We start from the raw sequence: 27,062 nt of genomic DNA, 5'->3' as shown, positions 1-27,062 counted from the left end.
ACAAGGGCATTTAAAATATCACACTGTTACGGCATGTGCAATGGTATCGAAGGGGTATCTTCACTCTACCCAGAAGTTCTAGCATCAGAAACAGAAAATGTGTATTGCAGTAAACTGTGGACATTTCAAACACTGGATGACATAAAAGCTATTTTAAGCAAGTGTTTATGAGCATATTATGTTGTGATTTCCTTCTTAATGTTGCTGCAGATATAATTTTGCAATGTAAATATGTAAATCCATTCAGTACTTTATGTTCACCTCTCTTTCAAAGGTCTGGCAGGAACAAGAGCACAACTGTTACAGTAGTTAGCTGGTGAATCACCCTTAGATGCCATTTCCTCTTATTTCCAGTTGCTGTGTCAGGACAACCACATGTAGCAAAGTGTGAGTGATGAGTATTAGATTTAAAATAAACTTTTCTCTACTATTCCACTTTTGTAAACAGTCTCTCTTATCTGTATCAAGCTGGAGCACCCTATCAGTCCGCCGAGTCAGTTCCATATAATAACATACACTTTAACATAAGACAGCAACTGACTTCATGTTAAAAACACACAAATTGTAAATATTGCAGTTTCTCTGTATCTGCTAATCAAATACTGAAGAGTGAAATGCCGTTGAATTTGTATCTTTCAGAACTATTGACAGTGAAATGCCATTGCATTTGTATATTTCAGAACTATTGACACTATCAGTAGATATTACTACAGTTCCACTTAAAAGAATGAAGCTGATACCTGTATATTTCTAGTTAATACAGCTACGAAGAGAGACTGTACATAAGTTAGTAATTCTCAATTCATTTGGGAGAAAACACAATTATGGTATCTTAAATGGTACTGGAAATATCCGACATTTACAGCTTAGCTGAATCTCCCTGTATACAGTGATGGATAGTCCCTGAATCTAGTAGTTTAGTTGCTCTGAAGATAGCCTCTGCAAAGATGGCTGAAACTTAGGTTGTATAGCTGTTTTAGTGGTCCATAAGTAGTCCTATGTCCAAAATAACTGTACCGAAATTGACACTGGCTGTGGAGTCCTATTTTCACCGATGGAAAACACTTTCCACGAAAGACCAGAAAAATGTAAAAATACTACTAATTTTCTCTCTAAATCTTTTTCATTTCCTATGTTTACACTTACTCTCATTTGTAAAAGCTGTGACAGCATGGCAATAATAAAATAATGCTTAATGCTATGCTACTTATGACTGATAACAATGCTAACAAATAACCTCTCTTTAAATTACAGAGTTCACAGTTATGGTCACAGTTTATTTTATTAATATTAACAGTAGGTTTTGGCTTCAGAGCTGATACAAGACAGCTAATGTACCATTTAGTTCCATTATAACACACTGACCATAAGCCTTAACAGTCATATTTTCAACTTGTATTAATTGTTTTCTACTCTCCTTCAGAATGTTAAAGAGTGTTCCTATGTTTATATCTGTAGAATCCCTTTGTAAGTTAGGGAGAGATGATAAGCTGCTTTCAATTTTTTGGGTCATCTTAATATAAACAGTAACAACTATGGGATATAGATTAGAACCACCTTAGTAATTGCCGTCTGTTGAAATAGAAAATAGCCAATCTCTCAAGTTTCTATGATGCCATAGCAGTGTCACAAGTGACTGCAATACACACATCTCCCACAACTTCATCATCACATTCTGACAGGAGGTGAAGGTAATGTCAGAGGTATCCAATGCCAGTCAGCTCTTCAAAGAGCCTAAGGAGGTAATTGGTCAGTCAGGCAGTGACAAAGAGGTAACACGATTACAGTACATAGGTTACTGCCACAAAGATCATTGATTAAAAACCATTGTAGAGAAGCCACGAGATTGGGGAAAGTGATCGTACCATCAGGAGCCCAAAAGATGCAATGAAGCGAGTACCAATATTGTCATTAAGAGGAGACAGATCAATATTGGAAAGAAGTTGGTCAAACAGAAGACCCTACCAGACACAGTGGTACTTAGCCATAGGGAGTACTGTGCACTGAAATTGCCAAACAAGGTAGATTGGGCAGGGGTTATTGGATTATGTTGGTCAGCTCAGGGTGAGTGAGTGTCCTGCCTGGACGTAAATTAACATTAGAAATGGTGATCACTGGAATCATTTGCACTTGCACTGTAATTGTTTCCAACATGGTATGGTAGGGTGTCAGTTCATCCAGTCATTGACGAAATCAGTTACGTGTGTTTCCTGGAGAGCAACACAAATCGTAGAACAAGAGGAAGTTAGTTGTAGTTCCAGAACGTGACAGTAATACTGGTATCGAGGGTGGCCTCATTCGGTATGAAGGGGTCAAGACAGGATGTAACTTATGATCACTGTCTTTCACTGGTGAGTGTGGAGCAACATTGGAGTCACACGGCATGGGGGGGATCTGGCACATGCAGAGGGGCTTTCTTCCAAGATTTGTTATTCTCCTCCAACTTTACAACTTTAGGTGGTCAAAATTCTTGCGAAGTTTTTCCCCTTCGGGTGTAGGGACAGAAGAACGGTGGGGGCAATTCTTGAACCTACAGTCCATTGCCCCTTAAGCTGCTGGCTGATGCCGGGTCTTTAATCTGTGGATTACTGGGGAGCCTCACCTATGCACATTAGTGAGGAATGCTGTTGCTGCAGCTGGGTGTGGTGAGTAGTTCCTGAAGATGGTGCCGCAGTAACCATGGTGAGAGGTGGTCTATTGATCCCACGGTAAAGTTTATTTGCGCGACTACTGGATGCTGATGTTGAGGGAGTGAATACATCATGTACTGCTGTGACCTGGCCACAGTAGAGGCGAAGATCGATATAATCCTGTCGTAAACACATCAAGTCTAAATCCAAAGAGTGGGTCATCAGTTAAGTACAACTATTAGCAGTGAATGCTTGTTTATTACAAATACCAGCATGCAGCCAGAAATTAACTCTTGGGTAATGTGTGCTGCTTAAATACTCAAGAATATACAAATATAATAAATTCTGAGAATCTTTAAGATGTGATACATACTAAATAACAAATAACTCTGATGCCAGGTTTCAGGTGGAAACCCAAAATGTACCAGTTAGCAATGGTAATAGTTACACCACACTGCATGCACCACAGCTTGCTCTTCTGGAGAAACAACAACCTGCTGCTTCAGAAGTTCTGATATCCTCTTCACTATGATGAGCATTAAATATAGCCTGTTGAACCTTCACATTCATCGAGGTAGGTTTTCAGTTTCCTTGAACGAGAACACCCTCCCCCGATCACTGATCTTTGCCTCAAGACAGCAGCAGGGCTTCAGGTACAGAACATGGACAACACTGCACTTTTGTCTCCTTGATAATGGGTCATAACCCACGACCGCGTATGCGACAAGCGATGAAGGACATGATATGGCCCAAAGCAGCACTTCAGTAACTTTTCCAACAGAACCTCTTTCCACACAGGCATAAAAATCAAAACCAAGTCTCCCTCACTGTTTCGCACAGGCAGTGCTTGGCATTATAGTGCTTTTGGTCTATGTCCTGGGGGTCCAAGGTCTATATGTGAGGCAGCCATCTTGCTTCTTCGGTCCTGATGATGAGATGTTTCACATAGTCACTCTCAGTATTGCCCGACTGAAACAGGAACAGTGCAACCAATGTCGTTTCAATCTCATGACAGTGAAATGGGAAGAACAGTGTGAAGCCTTGTAGTACTTTGGGCCAATAGTTTTATGTGAGTGTCATGATAGGCCGTATTGTATCTTGATCTCTCTTTTTGACAGCGATGTACATGGAAAGCATATGTGCCAACATCTTAATTAAGCGTTCTGCGAGACCATTTGGCTATGGGTGGTAGGCAGTTATCACCTTGTGGGTGATGTCGCAATTTGAAATTACCTCTTATAGTGGTAAAGTTTTCCAGTTGAGACTAGTAGCAGAGATCATCACAAGGGATGCACCATCCTTCAAAATGATGTCACCTACACGAAACGTTGCAATTTCGGAGTTTCAGTTGCCGGTACTGCTTCGATGACAGCATAGCAGGCAAGTCAGTTAGTGCTGACTATTCTTGTTTGTTGGCATTGGGAAACTCCCCAAGCCATTGATTCCAATCATTGTCAGTAGTCAATGCAGAAGCACCATGTGCTATCCTCCCCCTTCAAATGGAACATGGGAAAGGCAGAGGACACACTAAAGGTTCAGTGAACTCATCTTGTAGCACCTTGGTGTTCGACCATGTGCTGCTTGATCTCTCTTTTCTCCACTCCGGATCTGATAACCTCCGAAAAGTGGCGCACAACAGCTAATGCTCTCTGATGATGATCAACATCAGCATCCCCCCCCCCCCCCCCCTTGGTTTGTTGTTGTCGTAGTTACACAGAATTCTTTGTCAATAGCATTAAGCTGGCCTTCCTGGACTGGTTCGGCTGTCCCTACGCACATGCCTTGAGGGATGAGATGTGGCCGCTTATGTCAATGAGTGATCCACAGTTCTCCTTGACTACCTAAAATGCTTCTGAGAGTTGCTGGCATGTAGCTTTCATTTACCAGCCTGAGAATATTTCTGCTACCTACAAAAGATTCACAGTTTAACTGAGTTTCCAGACTGATGACAGACTCTTCTTGCTGCTGCTGCTGATGATGATGATGGACAACAATGTCACCAAGAGTAAACAACTGTCCAGAAATATTTTTGTTGTGTGTGCTTGTTGAAATAGCTTCGTCAATCTGGAGCTCTGATCTTCCACAGTCTATGACTGCTTGTGATGCCTGTGAGCAGTTCCATACAAGAACATTATGACTACATGACAAAGTCTAAAGGCTGTGTTTAATCAACTAGTGACCGGACAGGTTGGCCATCAATGACGATGTCAATGAGATTTCCTGACATCTTGAAGACTATCACCCATGGAGGATTTTCATCTGTGGTGACCTCACCTCCATAGACAATCAACTACATAGTTTTCCCGAATTTTGGTATCTATGCAAGTGACCGATACCTGTGTATTGCAACGGGTAACAGCTAAAGCACGTTGGTGAGTAAAATGATGGGTTTTGTCCCACATGTCAACTAAAATCGGTTGCAGACGATTGGTGCAAAAAGAACTGCCTTCTTTCTCTTCAGTTCTGCAGAGGAAACAAACCAATGTGTAGTCTTCTGTCCCCAAATGTGGAGGAGTTGGTAGTCCTATGGTGGTCGGGTGCTGGGTGGTTGGTTGATGGCTGCGGTGTTAAATCCGAATTGGACAAATCCATTCTTCCTGGATGTATTGCCAAGAGATTGGTGCTTAAGATTAATACAACATTCTATATTACCTCCTGACATACGAGGTTAACATTCACGGTCGATACATCTTGCTTAGTTGATCAGACAGTTCTGCCTGTCATAAAATGCTTTTCTTTCTTCTCCTACAACATAGTGTAGGAGAGAGGTAAAGACATGGCAGTCTTCCCCAACTACCACAGGGGCCACATTCTGGAGAGGGTCATACATCTTTTGTTAACTCCTTTATGCTGCATTTCCTCAATGCGCTGGCACCATTTGATGAATTCCTCTGTTGTTGTCACATCCCTTACCAGAAGTTGTAAATTGTCATAGCTGTGTTGGAAAAGTAACAGAGCTTCAAGCGTTGATAGAAAGCACTGAATCTGAAAGCGTTATAGGAACAGAAAGCTGGCTACAGCCGGGGATAATTCAGGTGAAATTTTTACAGAGCCACAAACCGTGTTCAGAAAGGATAGATTAATTAAAATAGGTGGTGGTGTGTTTGCGTCTGTTGGTAGTAGTTTATCTTGTAATGAAGTTGAAATAGATAGTTCCTGCAAATTACTATGGGTTGAGGTTATATTCAATAGCCGTACCCCCCCCCCCCCCCCCCCGACTCAGATGATATAATAGCTGAACAATTCAAAGAAAAACTTGAATATCATTACAAGTAAGTACCCCACTCATACAGTTATAATTGGTGAAGACTTAAATCTACCCTCGATTTGTTGGTGAAAATACATGTTCAAAGCCAGTGGTAGAAAGAAAACATCTTCCAAAATTGTACTAAATGCTTTCTCTGAGAATTACTTTGAACAATTAGTTCATGAGCCCACACAAATTATAAATGGTTGCGGAAACACACTTGACCTCTTAGGCACAAATAATCTCGATCTAATAGAGAGCGTCATGACAGATACGGGGATTAGTGAACACAAGGTTATTGCAGTGAGGCTCAAAACCATATCAACCAAAACTACTAAAAGTAAACGCAAAATATATCTATTTAAAACAGCAGATAAAAATTCTGCTTGATGCCTTCCTACGAGAGACTCTCCATTCCTTCCAAGCTAATTATGCAAGTGCAGACCGGACATGGCTCAAATTGAAAGATACAGTATTGAAAGCAATAGATAGATTGATACTGCACAAGTAAAAAAAAGATGGGCCTGATCCACCATGGTACACAAAACACGTCAGAACACTGTTGCAGAAGCAACGAAAAAAGCATGCCACATTCAGAAAAACACAAAATCCCCAAGACTGGTTAAGTTTCACGGAAGCTCAAAATTTAGTGCAGACATCAATACGAGATGCTTTTAATAGTTTCCACAGTGAAACATTGTCTCAAAATATGGTAGAAAACACAAAGAGATTCTGGTCGTATGGAAAGTATGCCAGTGGAAAAAAAACAGTCAATACTGTCACTGCGTGACAGCATTGGAAATGTTACCGATGATGGTGCCACTAAAGCGGAGTTACTAAACAGTTTTCTGTAATTCCTTCACGAACAAAGATGAAGTAAATATTCCAGAATCTGAAACCAGAACAGCTGTTAGCATGAGTGACATAAAAGTAGATATCTTAGGTGTTGCGAAACGACTCAAATCACTTAAGAAAGGCAAGTCTTCCGGCCCAGATGGTATACCCATCAAGTTCCTTTAAGAGTATGCCGACACAATAGCGCCTTTCTCAGCAATCACATACAACCGCTCACTCGATGAAAGGTCCGTTCCTAAAGACTGGAAAGTAGCACAGGTCACACCAATATTCAAGAAAAGTAATACAAGTAACCCACTGAATTACAGACCTATATCACTGACTTCAATTTGCAGTAGGATTTTGGAGTACACACTGCACTCTAACGTTATGAATCACCTTGAAGAAAATGACTTACTGATACATAATCAACAGAGATTCAGAAAATATCGTTCTTGTGAAACACAGCTAGCTCTTTATTCCCATGAAGTAATGAGTGCTGTCGACAAGCGATCTCAGCTTGATTCCATATTCCTTGATTTACAGAAGGTTTTTGATATAGTTTCTCACAAGCGACTATTAATCAAATTGTGTGCATATGGAGTATCATCTCAGTTGTGTGACTGGATTCGTGATTTCCTCTCAGAGAGGTCACAGTTCATAGTAATAGACGGAAAGTCCTAGAGTAGAAAAGAAGTGGTATCTGGTGTTCCGCAAGGTAGTGTCTTAGGCCCTCTGCTGTTCCTAATTTACATAAATAATCTAGGTGATAATCTGAGCAGCCCCCTTAGATTGTTTGCAGATGACACTGTAATTTACCGTCTAGTAAAATCATCAGACGATCAATTCCAATTACAAAATGATCTAGAGAGAATTTCTATATGGGGCGAAAAGTGGCAATTGGCCACAAAGAAATGTGCAAGGTCATCCACATGGGTACTAAAAGAAATCCAATAAATTTTGGGCATACGATAAATCGCACAAATCTAAGAGCTGTCAATTAGACTAAATACCTAGGAATTACAATTATGAGCATCTTAAATTGGAAAGACCACATAGATAATATTGTGGGGAAGGCGAAACAAAGACTGCGCTTTGTTGGCAGAACACTTAAAAGATGCACCAAACCACTAGAGAGAGCCTACATTACATTTGTCCATCCTCTGCTGGAATATTGCTGCACGTTGTGGGAACCTTACCAGGTAGGATTGACGCAGGACATTGAAAAAGTCCAAGAAGGGCAGCTCGGTTTGTGTTATTGCGCAACAGGGGTGAGAGTGTCACTGATATGATATGTGAGTTGGGGTGGCAGTCACTGAAACGAAGGCGGTTTTCTTTGCGGCGAGATCTATTTACGAAATTTCAATCACCAACTTTCTCTCCCGGATGCAAAAACATTTTGTTGATACCCAGCAATTTAGGGAGAAATGATCATATTAATAAAATAAGAGAAATCAGAGCTTGAACAGAAATATTTAGGTGTTCCTTCTTCCCACGTGCCATTCGAGAGTGGAATGGTAGAGAAGTAGTATGAAAATGGTTCGATAAACCCTGTGTCAGGCACTTACGTGTCAATTGCAGAGTAACCATGTAGATGTAGATTTAGAGCTTGGTACAATGTACATGTCTTCTGCAACTCCTTTCACCAAGTCTCATATTTTGTTGGCTCCTGTCATGTTAATAATTCATGACATTGCATAGACTCAAAACATTCTATATGTATGACAGAGTCAAATCACCATGACATTCGGCCCTGTTCTTCAACTGCTCTTTCACTAAATGGACTTGCTGCTGATTATCACCAAATACTTTCTTCAATTTGGCTTGTAATTTGTCCCAGCTATTGACTTTCTCTTCATTGTTCTCTAGCCACTGCTGGGCCATACCATCCAAGTGAAAGTACAAATTTGCCACACACATCGTGTCATGTCTTCTTTTGTGACTTGGTCGAATCCTTTCATCAATTTAGTCGAGTCCTGATCGGCATTTCTGGAAAACACCAATGGATGCCCGATTTGTGCTGTTTTGGAATCCATTGGTCCTCTTAAGTATGCAGACCATGGACCAATGTATTGCTTGTATTCCGGTTCTCATCCATGTAGGTGATGGCTTTTACATTGCCTAATTGGAGTTATTTATTTATTTACACGTCAAGTTCCGCACGACCAAATTGAGGAGCAAATCTCCAAGGTCATGGAACGTGTCAGTACATGAAATTACAACATAAAAGTAATAACAGATAAAAATAAAATGTTTATGAACCCGAGAAAAGTCAAGCTTTAAGTTTAAGTAAATGCAATCAACAATACAACAAGAATCAGCTTAATATTTCACAGAACTGCTCTACAGAATAGAAGGAGTAACCCATTATGACACTCTTCAGTTTTGATTTGAAAGCACGTGGATCACTGCTAAGATTATTGAAAATGGATGCAGCAATATACTGCACACCTTTCTGCACAAGAGTTAAAGAAGTCCAATACATGATGATGTAGATGTTTTGAAGTACCTAGCATCTTCACCAAACAATGTTACATCATAAACTGACTCGAGTCCAAATCCAGAAAAAAGGTCATCAATGAAGTATAACAATTAGTACTGATAGCACATGTATTACGAACACCAACATTATGTGAGAACAGAACTCCTGGACAAGGAATATTGCTCATGCAATGTAGGCTTTCACGGCCGGTGTTGTCTGCAGTTGAAACTTCCGGGCTGAGAGGCTGTGGTTGATGTATAAAATTTCCACCCAATGTTTCGTCTCCATCTGTGGGAGACATCTTCTGAGGTTGTCCGGCTATTGCCACTTAGGCTGCAGGTACCCTTGTATTTATAGAGCGCATAGAGGGTACCACCATTCGACATGTGATGCCGACGGTATGCCTATCTTTGGAAGGCGGCGTCATTCTCGATTAAGAGTAATCGATCGTCATTCTGGTGGCACAATGTCGACATCCATATTTTGTTCAACTTTAAAACTTCCTCTTTTCTATTAAAATTATTATGGTGTTTGTGAATCTCTATTGCTTCTATATACATGCGCACTATGGGATGCTCATGCTAAAACACTTGTCTCATTAAATTTAATTTTGTAGTTCCCATCTCAAAAACATGCTCAGCTACGGCCGATTTTTCGATGTGTCCCAAGTGACAGTTTCTTTTATGTTCGGCTAAGCGGGTGTTTACACTTCTTTTCGTTGCTCCAATATATACTTGTCCACAACTGCATACCCCAGGTGTTGCTAGGGGGTGTCGGGCGTCTTTTGCAGTTCTTAAACGTTCATTAATCTTCTTGGTGGGTCTGAAGATTGTTTCGATCCCATACCTGGCTAGAACTTCCTCGATACGATCTGTGACTTTATTAATGAATGGTAGGAAAACTTTTCCAGTAGGTGACCGTTGTTGCTCTTGACTTCTTTTCTTCTTTGATGGAGGGCTCGATCAATTTCCTTGCTGGTATATCCATTTTTTATGAAGGCTGACCATAAGTGGTTTAATTCATCTTGCAAGTAAGCCGGCTCGCTTGCTGCAACCATACATTTGCAGAATGGTCAGTTATATTAAAAGCTCGGCTAATTTTATTGAAAAACTGAGGGAGATTAACGTCAACCCAAGTGAAATTCTTGTGAGCTTCGACCATGGTGACTGTAAATGAAGCTATTTCATATATAGCAAATATTTTTCCAACTGACATAGTGGCTTTATTTAAACACTGCCTGACGACAACTTATTTCCAGTACAACAACGAGTTTTACGAACAGATCAATGTGCTGGTGATGGGAAGCCCTCTCTGCCCCGCTGTTGCCAATTTATTTATGGAGATATTCGAACAGCGAGCACTGCAGACTGCCAGTAAAAAGCCAGCTAAGAAGGACAAGAGCTGGATGTCTTCTTGGTGCATCTGAACAGTATTAACCTGAAGGTACAGTTTACAATGGAGAAAGATAGCAACAGTCAACTCTGCTTCCTAGATGTGTCGGTAATTAAACGGGTGGATGGGACACTGGACCACAAGGCAAATAGAAAGAACACTCACATGGACCAATACCTCCACAAGGAATCAATCCATTATCTTAGGCAAAAATGAGGTGTCAGGAAAACCTTGGTGGACAGAGCCAACAAAATCTGCGAGCCGGCTTACTTGCAAGATGAATTAAATCACTTATGGTCAGCCTTGATGAAAAATGGATATACCAGCAAGGAAATTGATCGAGCCCTCCATCAAAGAAGAAAAGAAGTCAAGAGCAACAATGGTCACCTACTGGAAAAGTTTTCCTTCCGTTCATTAATAAAGTCACGGACCGTATCGAGGAAGTTCTGGCCAGGTATGGGATTGAAACAATCTTCAGACCCACCAAGAAGCTTAAGGAATGTTTAAGAACTGCAAAAGACGCCCGGCACCCCCTAGCAACACCTGGGGTATGCAGTTGTGGACAAGTATATATTGGAGCAACGAAAAGAAGTGTAAACACCCGCTTAGCCGAACATAAAAGAAACTGTCGCTTGGGACACATCGAAAAATCGGCTGTAGCTGAGCATGTTTTTGAGATGAGAACTACAAAATTAAATTTAATGAGACAAGTGTTTTAGCACGAGCATCCCATTGTGCGCATGTATATAGAAGCAATAGAGATTCACAAACACCATAACAATTTTAATAGAACAGAGGAAGTTTTAAAGTTGAACAAAATATGGATGTCGACATTGCGCCACCAGAATGACAATCTATTACTCTTAATCGAGAATGACGCCGCCTTCCAAAGATAGGCATACCGTCGGCATCACGTGACGAATGGTGGTGTCCTCTATGTGCTCTATAAATGTGAGAGTACCTGGTGCCTCAGTGGTAATAGCCAGACGACCTCAGAAGATGTCTCCCACAGAGGTAGAGGAAATCTTGGGTGGAAATTTTATACATCGACCACGGCCTCTCAGCCCGGAAGTTTCAACTGAAGAAAAGAATATTGCTATTTATACAAACATTGAATATTCCAGAATATACAAAAATTTCAAATATTGGAGACTTTGAGACTTTCCATGAATGATTCACAGTAAATAACAAATAACTGCTGATGTTCAGGTCTCAACTGGTGACAAACAACAAATCAGCCAGTGATGCCAACCACTAAGCCTTGCAGTATGCAGCACAGTTTGTGGCAATATCAATCAGACTGGATACAAACTTTTTTTCCGAGATTTAAAATACGAGAGGCTTTGTGATCTTCAGTTCCTGGTCTGTATGTTCTGTGAGTAAGTCAGCACACTTTGGGGACCGGTAAGTGTTGCCATTCTCACAATCAGGTGTAATACACATGATAGATTTTGTTATGTGGCCAACCACAGTTTCCAGGAATCAGGTCGCACGGTGTATAAAACTCCCTGTCGAGGACGTGAAATATGGGTTCGCACTGCTGCGTTAATGCATGATTTTTGACCTTGTGTGTAAGCAAATCATCCTCAAAAACAGCCATGTATGTGCCGATGTGTACTTGTCAGGTAGGCCAGGATATATGTTACTTTCTAAGTCTATCCCTTACCTCTCCAGGTGTTTGCATGTTCTTCATGGTGCAGGTTTATGATTGGAGCCCAAACGTTACTGGATACCACCAAAATGTAGCCTATTTTAGCGAAACTTAGAAAATGTCAAAGCAAGTACTATTACAAAATCCACATTATTCATTAAGGGATTTCTAGTGATTATTTTCCAGATTAACACACATTTCAGTTTCTCTCACTGCACTATAGATGCTGCTTGCTGTCTTTTCATTCATGATACAAAGTCTTTAAAAGTCACAGTATGACAGTTGGTGAAAATATGTTTACCACAGGCTATCTTATTAGTATGTACAAATGTTCTTTGTATCACACAGTAAACTTTCTAGGCACATGGCCGATGTACTCTTGGTCATAGCTACCACTCTTCAATTTATACACTGCTAAACTTCACACATATTACTATTTTCCAAACTTCATAGTTCTCCTGCATATGCTGTGGGACTAGCACTCCAGAAAGAAAGGAAACAACAGGGAAATGGCTTAGCCATAGCCTTGGAGATTGCTTCTAGAATAAATTGTCATGCTGCAGTATTCCATTCCAGCAGTGTTAGTCCCACCAGGTATGAGGTTTGTACGAGAAGTGGAGAAGTGTGTAAAGGAGATAGGCATTTGCAGAGAGCAGGTTATAGTTAGTGCTGAATACAGCCAGTACATCATTTTCCAACAGAAGGCATGGGCTCTGGGTTCCGAGTCCTGGTCTGGCACACCTACTTAATCTGCCAGCAACTTTTTATATTTCACGTTACTTTTGTTAATTGATGTTCATCTACATTCCAATGCATTTTATACAACTTACTAACTTCATAGTTAAATGTACTTGCCTGTGCTTTCTGACGCTTAATTGTTCTCAGCATGTACTTCCTTTTAAAGATCTGTTCCTGCCTCCCCCCCCCCCCTCCCCCTTCCCTAACCAGTGCCAAGATTTGAAACTGTTACCTTTTATTTAAGATCAGGTACATTGTTAGCACATTCCACTTGCTGCCCATAGAAATTACGGGCATGATGTCACTGCCTCCCCAAATGACTTTCCTGATTATTACTTCACGATGTCCGCCCCCAATAGCTGAATGGTCAGCATGATGGACTGCCGTCCTAAGGAGCCCGGGTTCGATTCCCGGCTGAGTCGAGGATTTTCTCCTCTCAGGAAGTGGGTGTTGTGTTGTCTTCATCATCATTTCATCCCCATCTGGCGCGCGGGTCGCCCAATGTGGCGCCGAACGTAATAAGACCTGCACCAAGGTGGCAGGACCTGCCCCATAAGGGGCCTTCCCGCCAATGACGCCGAACGCTCATTTCCATTTCCACTTCATGATGCAGCACATTATTTCTGAGCAGTGACAGCTTGACATCAGTTATTTGCTCTTTTAGTACTTCAGGGAGCTGCTAGATGGCTATACCTGCTTCCACAAAGTGCTACACGACTTGAAAAACATATTACATGTGTGATCAGTCGCCTTGATCACGGAAGTTTGTCATGAAGTGAGGGACAATTTGACTGACAAGGAAATTATGAGGTTGCTTGAATAATCTGGACCAAAAATTGACAATGATGGTTTTGAAATCAATCACAGTATTTCAGCCACTGTGAATAGGGATGCCAGCTTTAGTAACTTGCATCTAGTATTTTGAAGGTAACAATGAGTGTCTTGAAAATGGAAATGAACAAGCAGGTGAAGTGGAAGAGCGTGAAGCTCTCATTCAATGAGGCATAACACAAAGGCAGGAGTCTCACAGCAACATTGTTGCCTGGCTGAATGACTACATTTGACCCCAGTTACACGACTTTGAAAAGTCAAGTAATGTTCTGGCGTGTAATATCACAGACTATTGGAGCAATGAGCTGATGTTAGATTCATCTTATCTGTAAAACTCATGAAGAGAAAGAGCGAGAGGTAAGTTTATGCTTCACGTGAATAACAATGACAACTACATATGTAGAGGGCAACCAAACCATTATCCTTTGCACAAAATCCACCTTTCTTTCTGCTAACTTTAGATGAGAACATGACAGTTGATGAAGGTTTATGTCATTTTAGAAGAAAAATTAGATTTAGAGTATAGACCAAGAACAAGGCAAACTGTTATGGTATCAAGTTTTTTGTTCTTACTGATTCTGCAACAAGCTATCTGAACTACGAAGTGTATACTGGTGCAGGGGAAAAGGATAATATTGCAGATTCATTAGCCCTTAGTCCTTAATTTGTACAGTTATATACTTGAGGATCATACCTTGTAAATGTACTGGTTTCAGACTAGTGTAACGTTATTTGGAAGATTATTTGATGAGTACACATGTGTTGTTGGCACAGTAATGAGGAATAGAAGAGGTCTACCAAAGGAATTCCAACCAAAGAAACTAAGGCGGTCAAATGGTAAATAAGAGAAAAAATTACATGCTGGAACTTATTGGAAATACATTAGCGATGTGGGTGTCCTGTCTACGTAATACAGTATGACAAGAATAGTCACCAACACAAAATTCAAAAGTGGAATGCTAGAAGCACTGAAGCCTGATCTATTTGATTAGGGCAACAATGAAACTGGTGCTGATTATGGAGATCAGTTGGTGACCAACCATATTCAATGATGAACAATGAAATAGTGGAAGAAAGTATTTTTGTGTGTTTATGATGAATGTGGACAATTTCTACATTCTCTACAAGAAACTTAGGCCTGTGTCTCACAAATGAATCAAACTCTTTACATCTACGGTGAACCTGGGAAAACCGATTCTCAAGGAAGCAGGCGGAAATTTATTGAAAACGAAAAGCAGAGGTCTACAACAAAAAGGCTAACTGCAAGACATTACCCCTCTCATGTTCCATCAACAAAAAGCAAGAATTACGCTTGAAGACACTGCAATATTTGTTATGAGAAAGGTGCACACAGTACTGCCAAATGAGTAATAAGAGAGACCACATGGTGCTGTGTAAAAATGTGAAGTAGGATTGCGTCTACTTAACTGTTTCAAACAATATCATATAAAGACGAATTTTGCTTGGTGAAAAGTTACATAAATTCAGTAAATTACTTTTGTACATTAATTTTGTAATACATTTTTATGCACTACATTTACCAACTTTTTTTGCTCTCTCAGAATCATGTAATTTTCAGAAAGTAATTATTCCATAAATATGAAGAGAATTTCAAAACACCTTGAATAAATGTGAAGGTAAAGGATGACGGTATACATTTCAATAACAAAAGTTTTGCTTTTCTCTTTCATCTTATAAGAAGGAGCCATACAAAGAAGTCGAAAAAATGTACGACTTCTGGGAGATTGTTGAAGTCACTGTGGTTTGAATGGAAAGTGTTAGTAAATTCGGTTAACACCTAGGTGTCTGCTGTGTCACTGCCTTATAAGCTAATACATTTACTCTTGTTTTTGGTTTGCATATAATACATTCATGTTCCTGTTTCACTTGAATTACAAGCCCCTCTCCCCTAAATTCATTAGTATGCAATATTGTACTAGCCCTGCCTGCATATGAGTGAACTGTCTCTTACTGTCACATTCTTATCCTGCTCCAGTTTTGTTAAAACTCTCCCTTAATCTTGCATCCAGATGTTGATTTAGAAAATTCACCTACTTGTTTATTTACTTATCTGCTGCTCCACATCACATCACTTGTACAAGGTGGTGATGATGATGTTTGGTTTGTGGGGCGCTCAACTGCGTGGTTATCAGCGCCCGGACAATTACCCAATCTTTGCTCAGTCCAATTTCGCCACTTTCCTGGATGATGATGAAATGATGAGGACAACACAAACACCCAGTCATCTCGAGGCAGGTGAAAATCCCTGACCCCGCCGGGAATCGAACCCGGGACCCCGTGCTCGGGAAGCGAGAACACTACCGCGAGACCACGAGCGGCGGACACTTGTACAAGGTGAATGATTGCTGTCTCTCATACCAGAATTTCCCATCATCACTTGGGTGATTCCAATATCATTATCATTATCACTTGGGTAATTTCAATATCACTATTTGAAGTTATTCATGCAAGAACAACACTCCAAGACAGTACTTTTGGCAGTTACAGTACTTTTGGGCCGTTGCACCATCAAGTAAGACAATCTCCTAATAATAAAGTCTGCCATTTTGTTTCAGTTACAGTCAAATTACCCTTTTACTGCTTGCTTTGTCAGCTTTAATGTACGTTGTAATAGTGAGAAGAATTAAGTTAGTGAAGCAGTACTGACAGCCAAGTTCTGTTACAGGTTGTTTCATTATTCAGGATCCCATTATCCTGCTGGAACATAGCACAAGAAACACACTAAAAGAAGAGAGTATATTCAGCTGCTACAGCTTCAAAGAAGGTCTTTATTGGAGTATTCGTTCCTCGCTGCAAGCAATGTTCTCGATTTTACCCACACTATTACTACGACAGTAGGGTGAAGCTTTATCCAAGTGCCAGACAAAGTATTCAAATCAGTATCATCAAGTAATGTATATATAACTATGTCAAATTAAATTTATGCATCTCTGAAAATAAGGCAAACTTTCAAATTTGCACCTATGTGTGCCAGCCATATGTACTATTAAGAGTCGAAACCATCACTTGCTGTTTCGACTAAGCTTCAATGATTAGATATTGTGATAACACTTTCACAAACACACCATTCGTGACAGTCCACCTGTCGCCAAATCTATTCTCCCATGACATGACATTTCATTAAGGTTTCCAACTCATTACTTCCAGAAATGTTCCTGCACTGAAGTGACAATATAGTGGAGAAATTTGTACCACAGCAAGGGTGACAATTAGTTGCTGAAGTCTGTACATACTTTGCACGGCACTATTTGCAGTTGACATAACGTGATTGTTTTAAGAAAATTTACAGCTTGTCCGTGAAAGCATAATACTTGTTTAACAGCTTCCTGTTTATACACTTTGTGCGTATATACCAAAAGCACTGAATAGTGAAAGCATGCACATAAGTGAAACTACCCTGCCATGTACTCTTGTAAGTTTCATTTAACTTTGATCAGTTTCTTAGGGCGAGTCATTTCCTGTAACAAATTTACTACACAGAAAGTTGTGTCCTTAATTTTACTTCAGGTTTATTTACTGGCACAATCACCTTTAACAAGGACCATATGGATGATGAAAACTGACAAGTATGTTATTAAATAACTAATGAAGTTTGAAGCCTAATTAACACACAATGTAAGCAATTCCCTAAAGCAGAGATAGTGACAACCATTTATTGTTTCGGGGGGTTTGTACACAGGTGCGAGCGCGCGCGCGCACACACACACACACACACACACACACACACACACACACACACACACACACGTGCACGCACGCACACACGTGCACGTGCACGCGCACACACACACACACACACACACACACACACACACACACACACACACACACACACCGAAATGCTCTGGCGACAGTTGTATTACATCAAAACAAGAAATGTAGTTCATGTAAACATATGTTTGAAAATCTTTTGTTTTTGTGTTATTATTGAAAGTTTGCAATTTAGGCGATTGGAGCTCATCAACACAGACTCATAATATATGCCTCAAATGTCCTCTGCTTGCTTCTGTACATGCAAACACTTGTTGAATCATGGACTGTCACTCCCTTTCATGTACTCCGTCACAGTTTTGAATGGTTTTGCAGACTCTCACAATGCGTCGATGAAGAGTTGCTGCTTAGATCAACTGTTTAAGGTGCACCCAGAGATGATAATCCAAAGGACTGAGGGAACGTGCAGGCCATGGAACTGGTCCTCCTCCACCTATCAACCTGTCATGGTAGATAGCCAGTGCATCTCTAACACAAACTGAAAGGTGCTGGAGCTCTTATCGTGCATAGCCCACGTTTCTTCTTATGTGTAGGGGTACATCTTCTAGTAGGTCTTGTTGTTGGTTGTGGAAATTTGTCATTCCATCTCCGTGTTGATTAGCATTCAGATGGCTGCACATGAAAATCAAATCAGTCTGCTCATGAAATGAATATCCTGCCATTTTTGAATGGAGAACTTTCCATTAACTCACAACCTGTAGTATGTGTACACAATGGACACGTTGAAGACAGATGAAAGACAAATGTAAACAAATCTCTGTGGCAACACTATGCCATCTAGGACACAGAGTCCAATGGGTGCATTAACTAGTTGGGTTTATCTGGAAAGCTGCTGGGCATCAAGTTTCATTAACAAGTCAAAAATGAAGGATTTTCTGTCATATATTTATTATGAACTTTTTCTTTGCTTTGGTGTAAGGAAGGAACCTGGCCCCAAAGTTTGTGAAAGTATTTTTGGATCAGTGAGTGAGTGTGTGTGTGTGTGTGTGTGTGTGTGTGTGTGTGTGTGTGTGTGTGCGCGCGCGCTATTTCTGTTTTTTTCTAGTGTAGCTTAAGTCAGCCCAAACAAATGAGTTCACTATGTCTTTCATTTGACGCCCACTGTTGATGGAAAGCATCATTTTGTTTCCCCATTACAAACAAAGTGATTTTTAAAGCAGAATTTTATGTGCCCATTTTTATAGAGTGGTCTCTGATTAGTCTACTGAGATATTTGTTTTATCGATATGTATTAACAGGAACAGTAAAAATCTAAGAATAACCAGTACACCAGCAGCAACAGCACTGTTCTAGCCTGTGCCAACAGCTACCGCCCAGCATGCAGCGCTTGAATCGTGGCTGGATTGTTGTCTGTTCTTCATTTTTTACTGTTCCTGTTAATATTTATCAATAAACCAATAAACTAATCTGATACTGCTCTATCAAATGAAGATACTAAATTCCGATGTAAAAATTGTTTTGTTTGTGATGAAAAACAAACTGACACTTTCTGCTGACACTGGGCATTCCATGAAAGACGGGACAAACAATAATTATTTGGGCTGACTTCAAATACACAATGTAAAAATGAAATTGGAAATAGCTGCTGAAACACGAGAGAAAGTGCACCTGATGCCTTTTGTGTGTGTGTGTGTGTGTGTGTGTGTGTGTGTGTGTGTGGGCGCGCGCGCACGGGCATGCATGGGCTTCAATCACACTGGACTGAGTGTCAAGGGAGGGAAAAGCAATCTGGGGGGAAAAAAAAAACCCACAAAGGAAAACAACATAGCAACAAATAAATCTGCTTTAAAAGAAATCACAGTAACAAATCAGGTATTAATGTTCAGCTGTAAATGGACTATGAAATGTGACAGTAATGAGTCATCACCAATTTCATAGATGTAATTAGAAGAATCATTATTACTTTATTGTGTTTATAACAAAAGCTTTTAAAAGTGTGAAAAAGTATTAGGTTATTCATGCCAGGCAGAAACACCAACAAACACTGGAAAAAACAAAAACAATAACTATCCTACCTGTAACACAATATAAGGAAGAATAGGGAAATGTCAAGGCAGCTAAGATATTTATCAGTTAAAGCTCTGATGGATCTTGATCAAAGTAAGAAGAGTTCATCTGAAATCCATAACAGGTCTGAGAAAACAACCACAGCATTATTAATGCAGTAACTGGTAGGAATGGACTAATTTTTACTTTGATTCTAAACCAGCTACAGTTTTATATGCTGGAAAGGGACTGCATAGTGCAATTTGTCTCTGTTCTGATGGCAGCAACACAAATAAATAAGCAAACAGGGAACAGAACTAGCTTAAAATGAAGTGCAAACATCAAGTAACTACCTTTGATTCCAGTATTTCTCACACAATAACTCAGTAAACTGAAATAATTTACCAACTGCTAACTCAAGATTAAACTATTAATTTGTAGCTGAAGTGTCTAACCTACATAAAATACTATGCTATAAAGTGTCACTTCTTAAAATATGTGTTTCTTACAGTTATAAATAACCAAATCTATTAATACAAATGGCCTATGCTAAAGTAAAACAGAACATTACAAACTTAAATCCAATATACCCTAAATAATCAAGTTTTAACTTACTCTTTTCGGCTTTCTTATATTGGCTGTAAATTTTCCTCAACAGACCAAAAACTTTGTCCTTAGTAAAGAAAATGACAAAAATGGTTTTTAAAATGGTACCCAACTGCACAATTTTATCTAAAATAACCTTATTTTCAGAAATTTAACATAAGACACATACATTTCACTCTGCATTTTTCGAAAAATAGATGAATTCCATTATCTAAAACTAGCATATAGAGCTGGTACAGCTGACCACAGTATTTATAATACTGTTGTTATGTAGGCTTAAAAGCTCTGTAACACCCAAATTTTCCAAAGGAAAATTAGATAAGAATAGACAAGGATGATTTTCTAATTATTGCATTAAACTGATTCAATATGCATTTCCAATATCTACTAGAGTTCCTCTCTCTAAAGAAGATTGATCGAGATTTACTAAATGAAGTAGTACATAACATTCAGAATTCTTGTGAGCGACGCAACTCCTAACCACAGCTTTACAAGACAGCACATAACTAGAAACTTAGAGCTAATTACCCCTTAACATTTAAGTTTTTATAATTATTGTCTATTCCTATATTTAGTTAAGAAATGTGCTCCACTATTACAGTACAACTGACTATAGTGAAGTTGTGTAAATAACCGTTCAATTTTTTTCCAGTCTATTCTACCAACAACTCTCTTCACAAAAACTCAAAGAAAAGACACAACTTATTATTCAGTTTTTAGCTGCCGAGGAAAACAATGAAATAGTCAGTCTTTCTCTTGTGAAGATAAAGCGAATATTATTATATTCCAGTCAAAGGGCATAAATGTGCAACTTTTCTTCAATTTCCAAGTGTAATTAAATTTTAGACAAACCATTTACTTTTATTATTGCATAAAAACATAAAAATGGAAATTTGCTTCTGTGAAAAATCTTAATAAATCAATCTAAAAACATCCCAAAATACCCTACAATGAAATACAGCTTTTATAAGAAAAGAAATTGATGAACGACTTATGTGAGGTATCAAACTGTTTTAAGAATGGTTCACTTAAATGACACATGACTATCAAATTAGTCTTTGGAGAATAGTAAATTAGGTCTTAACATCCTCACAATGACAAGGTTATTAGGGGCTAAGTCCAAGCTGTCACACGATAAGTATGAGGAAGGAAATCCAGTTCTTTCCTTTTCAAATGAACAATCCTGGCATTTGCCTTAACTGACTTTGGGAAATAATGGAAAACATTAAAATGGATGTTTGGATGGTGACTTTTCAACCCTACTCTTGTATGAGTCAAATGCCTTAACCACTTTCCTACCTCAAAGCTGATTTTGGAGAACTCATAAGTTTATTTCTGTAAATAAACAGAAGGCATTCGGCTGGTCTAAATAACACAAAACAAATTCCATTCACATAATCATTATGAATTCCATAAGTCGATGGATGGGCTATTGTGTTTCTCCAGACAGAAGAGATACAAATCAGCAGATCAAATACTATGTGACATGCCACAACAATCAGAAACATGATTTTCTTCACAGAGAACTTGAGATAGAGATGGTGAGAAGTATAGGCTAGGGTAGTGAAGTGATGTCAGTTACAGTCTTTTAATTTGGAAATATTCATATATTTCCCCAAATCTTTCAGCATACAACCACAATAAAATCCTGGAGTATGATACAGAGATGTACAACTTCTTAAAATAACTTCTGTCCAATATGCCTACAAAAGTAATGACAGATGGTTTAATTGGACTGTTAGAATAATGATGATGAAACACGTACAGTACATGACAATACAACAGCCGTAAGTACTCTCATTTTATTTCCACATCTATCTTTGTCAGTTACCAAATTTGTAACGCATGTTACACAATGCTGCTTTCAAAAATTATTTGTGCGGAAGAGGTGGAACATTGCCAGAGCTTTTCCAGTGTGACAGATAACATTTATGAAAGCACTTGTTCACATCAATGTCAATAACGGGAAAATGCACTGAATGCCTGAACAGACTTATAATGATGCACACAAACAAATACTTTGTCTGTGTCCGAAATAAAATAGCTACACTAAGGAATAGACATGGAAAACCACAGAAAAACTCACCTTTGCGCCTGGTGTGGGGACTGGTACAGCCAGATGTACTTTTTTACGACAAAGTGATTCCAAAACATCAATACCTTTAAAAGAAGGAACACAGAAATAAGTAAGCTTTGCAGTAAATCTCTTCAAAAATGCTTCAAAAATATATTAAGTTAACAGTTTTTACTTAACAAAGCCATCACTTTTTGCGAACAAAACCTATTGCACCTACTTCCCAATTATTCATAAAACTTTTACATTGGTAGTGCCCTTGGGTTTGCTGCAGATCCTAAAATCAACACGATGAGATATTTTGATGTTCCACCTGTCCGCCACCTTCAGCAAAGATGTTGCTGCTGCTGAGTCCCAGAGAAAACTACTGCGAAGGCCGGCAACCATAGTCTGATAACACATGCGTTGCCCACTACAGATGCTGTGCTCAATACCGGGCTTTTGGTGTTGCCCTTAGAATGTTGTGTTTTGATGTGGGATAGTATAGGCTTCATCGTCCTGACAAGAGGAAAACCCTTGTCTCAATCAAGTTGTCTGCCAACCTAATTTCAATGCCTCTTTATAAACACTATACCAAAAACCAGACATACTGGTACCCATCACGGTTTCAGTCATATGTCATCCCCTGCCCTTGGTTACACAATGTTCCACAAGTGTTGATTTTTAGGGTGTAATAGCCTCATGTGGCAATGATGTTCCGCACCACTGTCTAAAACTGTGCGAGCTGACAGGCTGATGTAATCCTACCCACACTGACAATTTTATAAATGACAGGATTTGTAACTCCCAAACTGTCCTTGACAGAGCCTAGTAGTTACCTGAACTTGACAGGTGCACAGAACCCACTCTTCATGTCAAATTTCTTGAAATTCTTTCAATCTTAAAGGATATGCTCCCAGGATAAAGAATAAAGACCAAGGATCTATACTGCTTTGCGTGCAACTCCAGATATGATCCACACTCTGTAGGGAGACAAATTGCTTTGCATAGTAACCATCTTCCTTAAACACAGATGCCAAGAGCATAAGTTCACATGTCAGATAATTGGCATCAGAAATAACATACTGACTTCATACAAAAGTTGTAAGTATACCACTGCATTGGTAGTGTGGGTGGCAAGTCCTTACATGCAGACATTGATCAGTTATGTATTAGTTTTCAGTGAACACCAGCGTTTTTTGTAAACCATAAATGGAAGCTTCTCATCATTTTCAACCTCCACAGAAAATTTAATGCTGGGATGAAGACAGCTGAAGTGGCCCAAAAATCTGTTGAGAGTATCATGTCCACACTGCCAGACAAAGAAGGAGTTGTATTCAAGGACTCTACCAGAGGGACTCATGTAAGTAGAGATACTATCATTGAAACTCACAAACAAATCCATAGGACCCAGCCTCAAATATTTCAACCATCAAATAAAATTTAACAAGTTGGAGATACAGTGTGCAGCAAATGGGCGGTAAATACTTCATCAGGCTGTAAGTGGACACAAAGTACTAACTATAGGGCATAAGGATACTCCTTAGTTGTGTGTCTTTGGCAGATCAAACAACCATAGTGGAACGGAAGTACCAAGACCCAGTTTCTTGTACAAATATTTCAACAAAGTGCTTCTTTTCAAAACTGACAAGAGTCTTGCATTTAATGCAACCTGCTTCATTTAGTAATGAATCCCATTTAAATACATAATAATCCCTTGTTCTGGTAAAACTGTTACTTCTTCACCATTTTTCAGGGAACAAATATCTGTTCCCCTCAGAAGAGATGTTATCCTGTACACACTGTGTTTGCCTAATTTCTCCTCCTCGATCCTGAGGGGTGCTGTGTAATGCTTGTTCTATAGAACACGTAATTTTGTAACCAGAAATCTGCTTGGAGTGAAAGCAAAATTTAATACTGTCACTGTAGAACCATCCAACTTGTAACTTCGAAAGAATGTATCCCTTTCTGATGTCGTAGAACAAGAAAGCAGCCATTCAAATTTAGGAGGGCTGTCTGGTAACCTCAGTTGTACGTGTACTCAACAGCTTTCCGTTTCGTCCTGAATTATTTTGGATAAACTCTAGAGGAAGTTCTTGCTGGGATGCCAGTAACTAATTTTCCAAGATGTGTCCATTTTATTATTGACAGGAGGGTTTAAAAGATTAAGGTTGATTATGGAACTGTACATTAAAACTGAAGAAACTGCAAAAAGGTGGGAATTTAAGGACATGGGATCTGGATAAACTGACAGAACCAGAGGTTGTGGAGTGTTTCAGGGAGAACATTAGGGAACGGGGGAAAGAAATACAGAAGAGGAAGAAGAAGAAGAAGAAGAAGAAGAAGAATGGGTAGCTTTGAGGGATGAAATAGTGAAGGCAGCAGAGGATCAAGTAGGTAAAAAGACGAGGGCTAGTAGAAATCCTTGGGTAACAGAAGATATACTGAATTTAATTGATGAAAGGAGAAAATATAAAAATGCAATAAATGAAGCAGGCAAAAAGGAATACAAACGTCTCAAAAATGAGATCGACAGGAAGTGCAAAATGGCTAAGCAGGCATGGCTAGAGGACAAATGTAAGGATGTAGAGGCTTATCTCACTAGGGGTAAGATAGAAACTGCCTACAGGAAAATTAAGGAGACTTTTGGAGAAAAGAAAGCCACTTGTATGAATATCAAGAGCTCAGATGGAAACCCAGTTCTAAGCAAAGAAGAGAAAGCAGAAAGGTGGAAGGGTCTGTACAAGGGTGATGTACTTGAGGATAATATTATGGAAATGGAAGAGGATGTAGATGAAGATGAAATGGGAGATATGATACTGCGTGAAGAGTTTGACAGAATAATGAAAGACCTAAGCTGAAACAAGGCCACCGGAGTAGACAATATTCCATTAGAACTACTGATAGCCTTGGGAGAGCCAGCCCTGACACAACTCTACCATCTGGTGAGCAAGATGTATGAGACAGGCAAAATACCCTCAGACTTCAAGAAGAATATAATAATTCCAATCCCAAAGAAAGCAGGTATTGACAGATGTGAAAATTACCAAACTATCAGTTTAATAAGTCACGGCTGCAAAATACTAACGCGAATTCTTTACAGCCGAATGGAAAAACTGGTAGAAGCCGCCTTCAGGGAAGATCAGTTTGGATTCCACAGAAATGTTGGAACACGTGAGGCAATAACGACCCTACGACTTATCTTAGAAATAGATTAAGGAAAGACAAACCTAAGTTTCTAGCATTTGTAAACTTACAGAAAGCTTTTGACAATGTTGACTGAAATACTAACAAAGAGATAGAGGGGATGGCCAGTACTTACCTCAGCTCAGTACAGCCAATAGATACACATAAAACAGAACCGAAAATTTACGTTCCTAGCTTTCGAAACAAATGTTCCTTCATCGGGGAGGAGAGAGAGGAAAGAAAGGGAAGAAGGGAAAGGAGATTCAGTTACTCACAACCCAGATTATGAAGCAACAGGGAAAGGAAAATAGGGAGGGTAGCAAGGATGGAGGCATGGTTGTCAGAGGGAAGAAGAGTATGACAAAAGCATCCTGAGTAAAACATAAAAAAACGCATAGTTCTGCTGAGCAACTAAAAATCAGACTACAAATATCAGTGTACAGTCTTCTGAATTAACAGCAAAAAAGTAACAATTTTTGCAATGCAATGGATGAACAAACAATTTTGGTTGTGAGAGACAATTTACTAGTGGTGTATTTTGCCAAAAAGCAAATAAACTCCTATGAGAATGCAACTGTCCACAGCATACTGTTCTCCATAGCTAATATACTCTATTCCTTCCTCATTCTTCTTTTAACCTTTGCAGATAAAAGAATTATTTAAAATGACAGTGAGATAAGAAAAATATACACTGAAGATCCACATTGAACCAATTCCAGTTACTTGAACAACTTTTTTATGGACTGTATATTTCACGAGTTTCTGCTACAATTTGGTGCAGTGTAGCGCCCAATTTTTATGTTTCTGGCACTTCTAATGTGTACCCAGGTGGCAAATATTATAACAAACACTGTCTTTGAATCACATAAAACATCGAGAGGTCTACCAGTGTAAAAGATTATCGTACCGTGACAAGACCTATCTAGAAAGGTGTGACAATAACACATCAATTCAAGATGATGCAAAGTGTGATATCAATGTACACACAAAAGTAATAATAATCAAATTTCAAAAACATCACTTTCAATTGTGTATAGATACAATCTATCATTCAATGCACAATTACATGTAATGTGTGATCTTATATGCCTGTCGATCAACCAGTTACCTGGGATGCCTAATGCAATCTACTATCATTCTCTAAACAAATAAGGAATAAAGGGGGCTAGATTAGAATAATCATAAGCAGAACATTTGTGTATGCTTACAATGGAAAGCTGTCCTGTTGGGGACTATAGGTGACTGTTGTGTTATAAAAATGACATCTTCATTGGGGGAGGGGGACCAACAAGGACTTCATAATTACGCAGGAGTAGGAGTAGTAGTGGTGGTGGTGTAGTCACTACAGTCAGCTAGAAATTTTGTTAATCCCACAATGCCATGTAAAGCAGAATTTAATTCCTCTGCATAAAATAAAATTTACGATTTCACATATTTACTATTTAAGGAACAAAGATTATGGACACAACCATGGGTTAAAATATTCTGATTTGCAATATATCCATCATTACACCAAGTCTCACCTTTACCTATCACAGTAACAACTCAAATGAGTTGTTCAACAAAACAGTTCACGCCAAATTGAGATAATTTTCCCAGAAGTGTTTCACACTAATTAATAAGAAAATAAATTC

General features: G+C 39.2%; 1 protein-coding gene across 5 annotated transcripts in view; it reads right to left on the bottom strand.

Moving 5' to 3' along the window:
• LOC126162655 (tubulin monoglutamylase TTLL4-like) overlaps positions 1 to 27,062 on the bottom strand; it is a 246,392-nt gene that overhangs the window by 31,315 nt on the left and 188,015 nt on the right. For 4 of the 5 annotated variants that reach the window (XM_049919293.1, XM_049919296.1, XM_049919294.1 and 1 more), the window contains exon 16: positions 22,276 to 22,349. In XM_049919293.1, the coding sequence (XP_049775250.1) occupies positions 22,276 to 22,349 (74 nt within the window). Of the gene's footprint in view, positions 1 to 19,612; positions 19,713 to 22,275; positions 22,350 to 27,062 lie in introns of all 5 variants that reach the window. The other variant, XR_007535095.1, reaches the window with a different exon arrangement.

The sequence above is a fragment of the Schistocerca cancellata genome, chromosome 2 (genome assembly GCF_023864275.1).
Source record: "Schistocerca cancellata isolate TAMUIC-IGC-003103 chromosome 2, iqSchCanc2.1, whole genome shotgun sequence".
Lineage (NCBI taxonomy): Eukaryota > Metazoa > Arthropoda > Insecta > Orthoptera > Acrididae > Schistocerca > Schistocerca cancellata.
The sequence above is the reverse complement of the archived record's forward strand: the minus strand, read 5'-3'. Positions and strand labels throughout refer to the sequence as shown.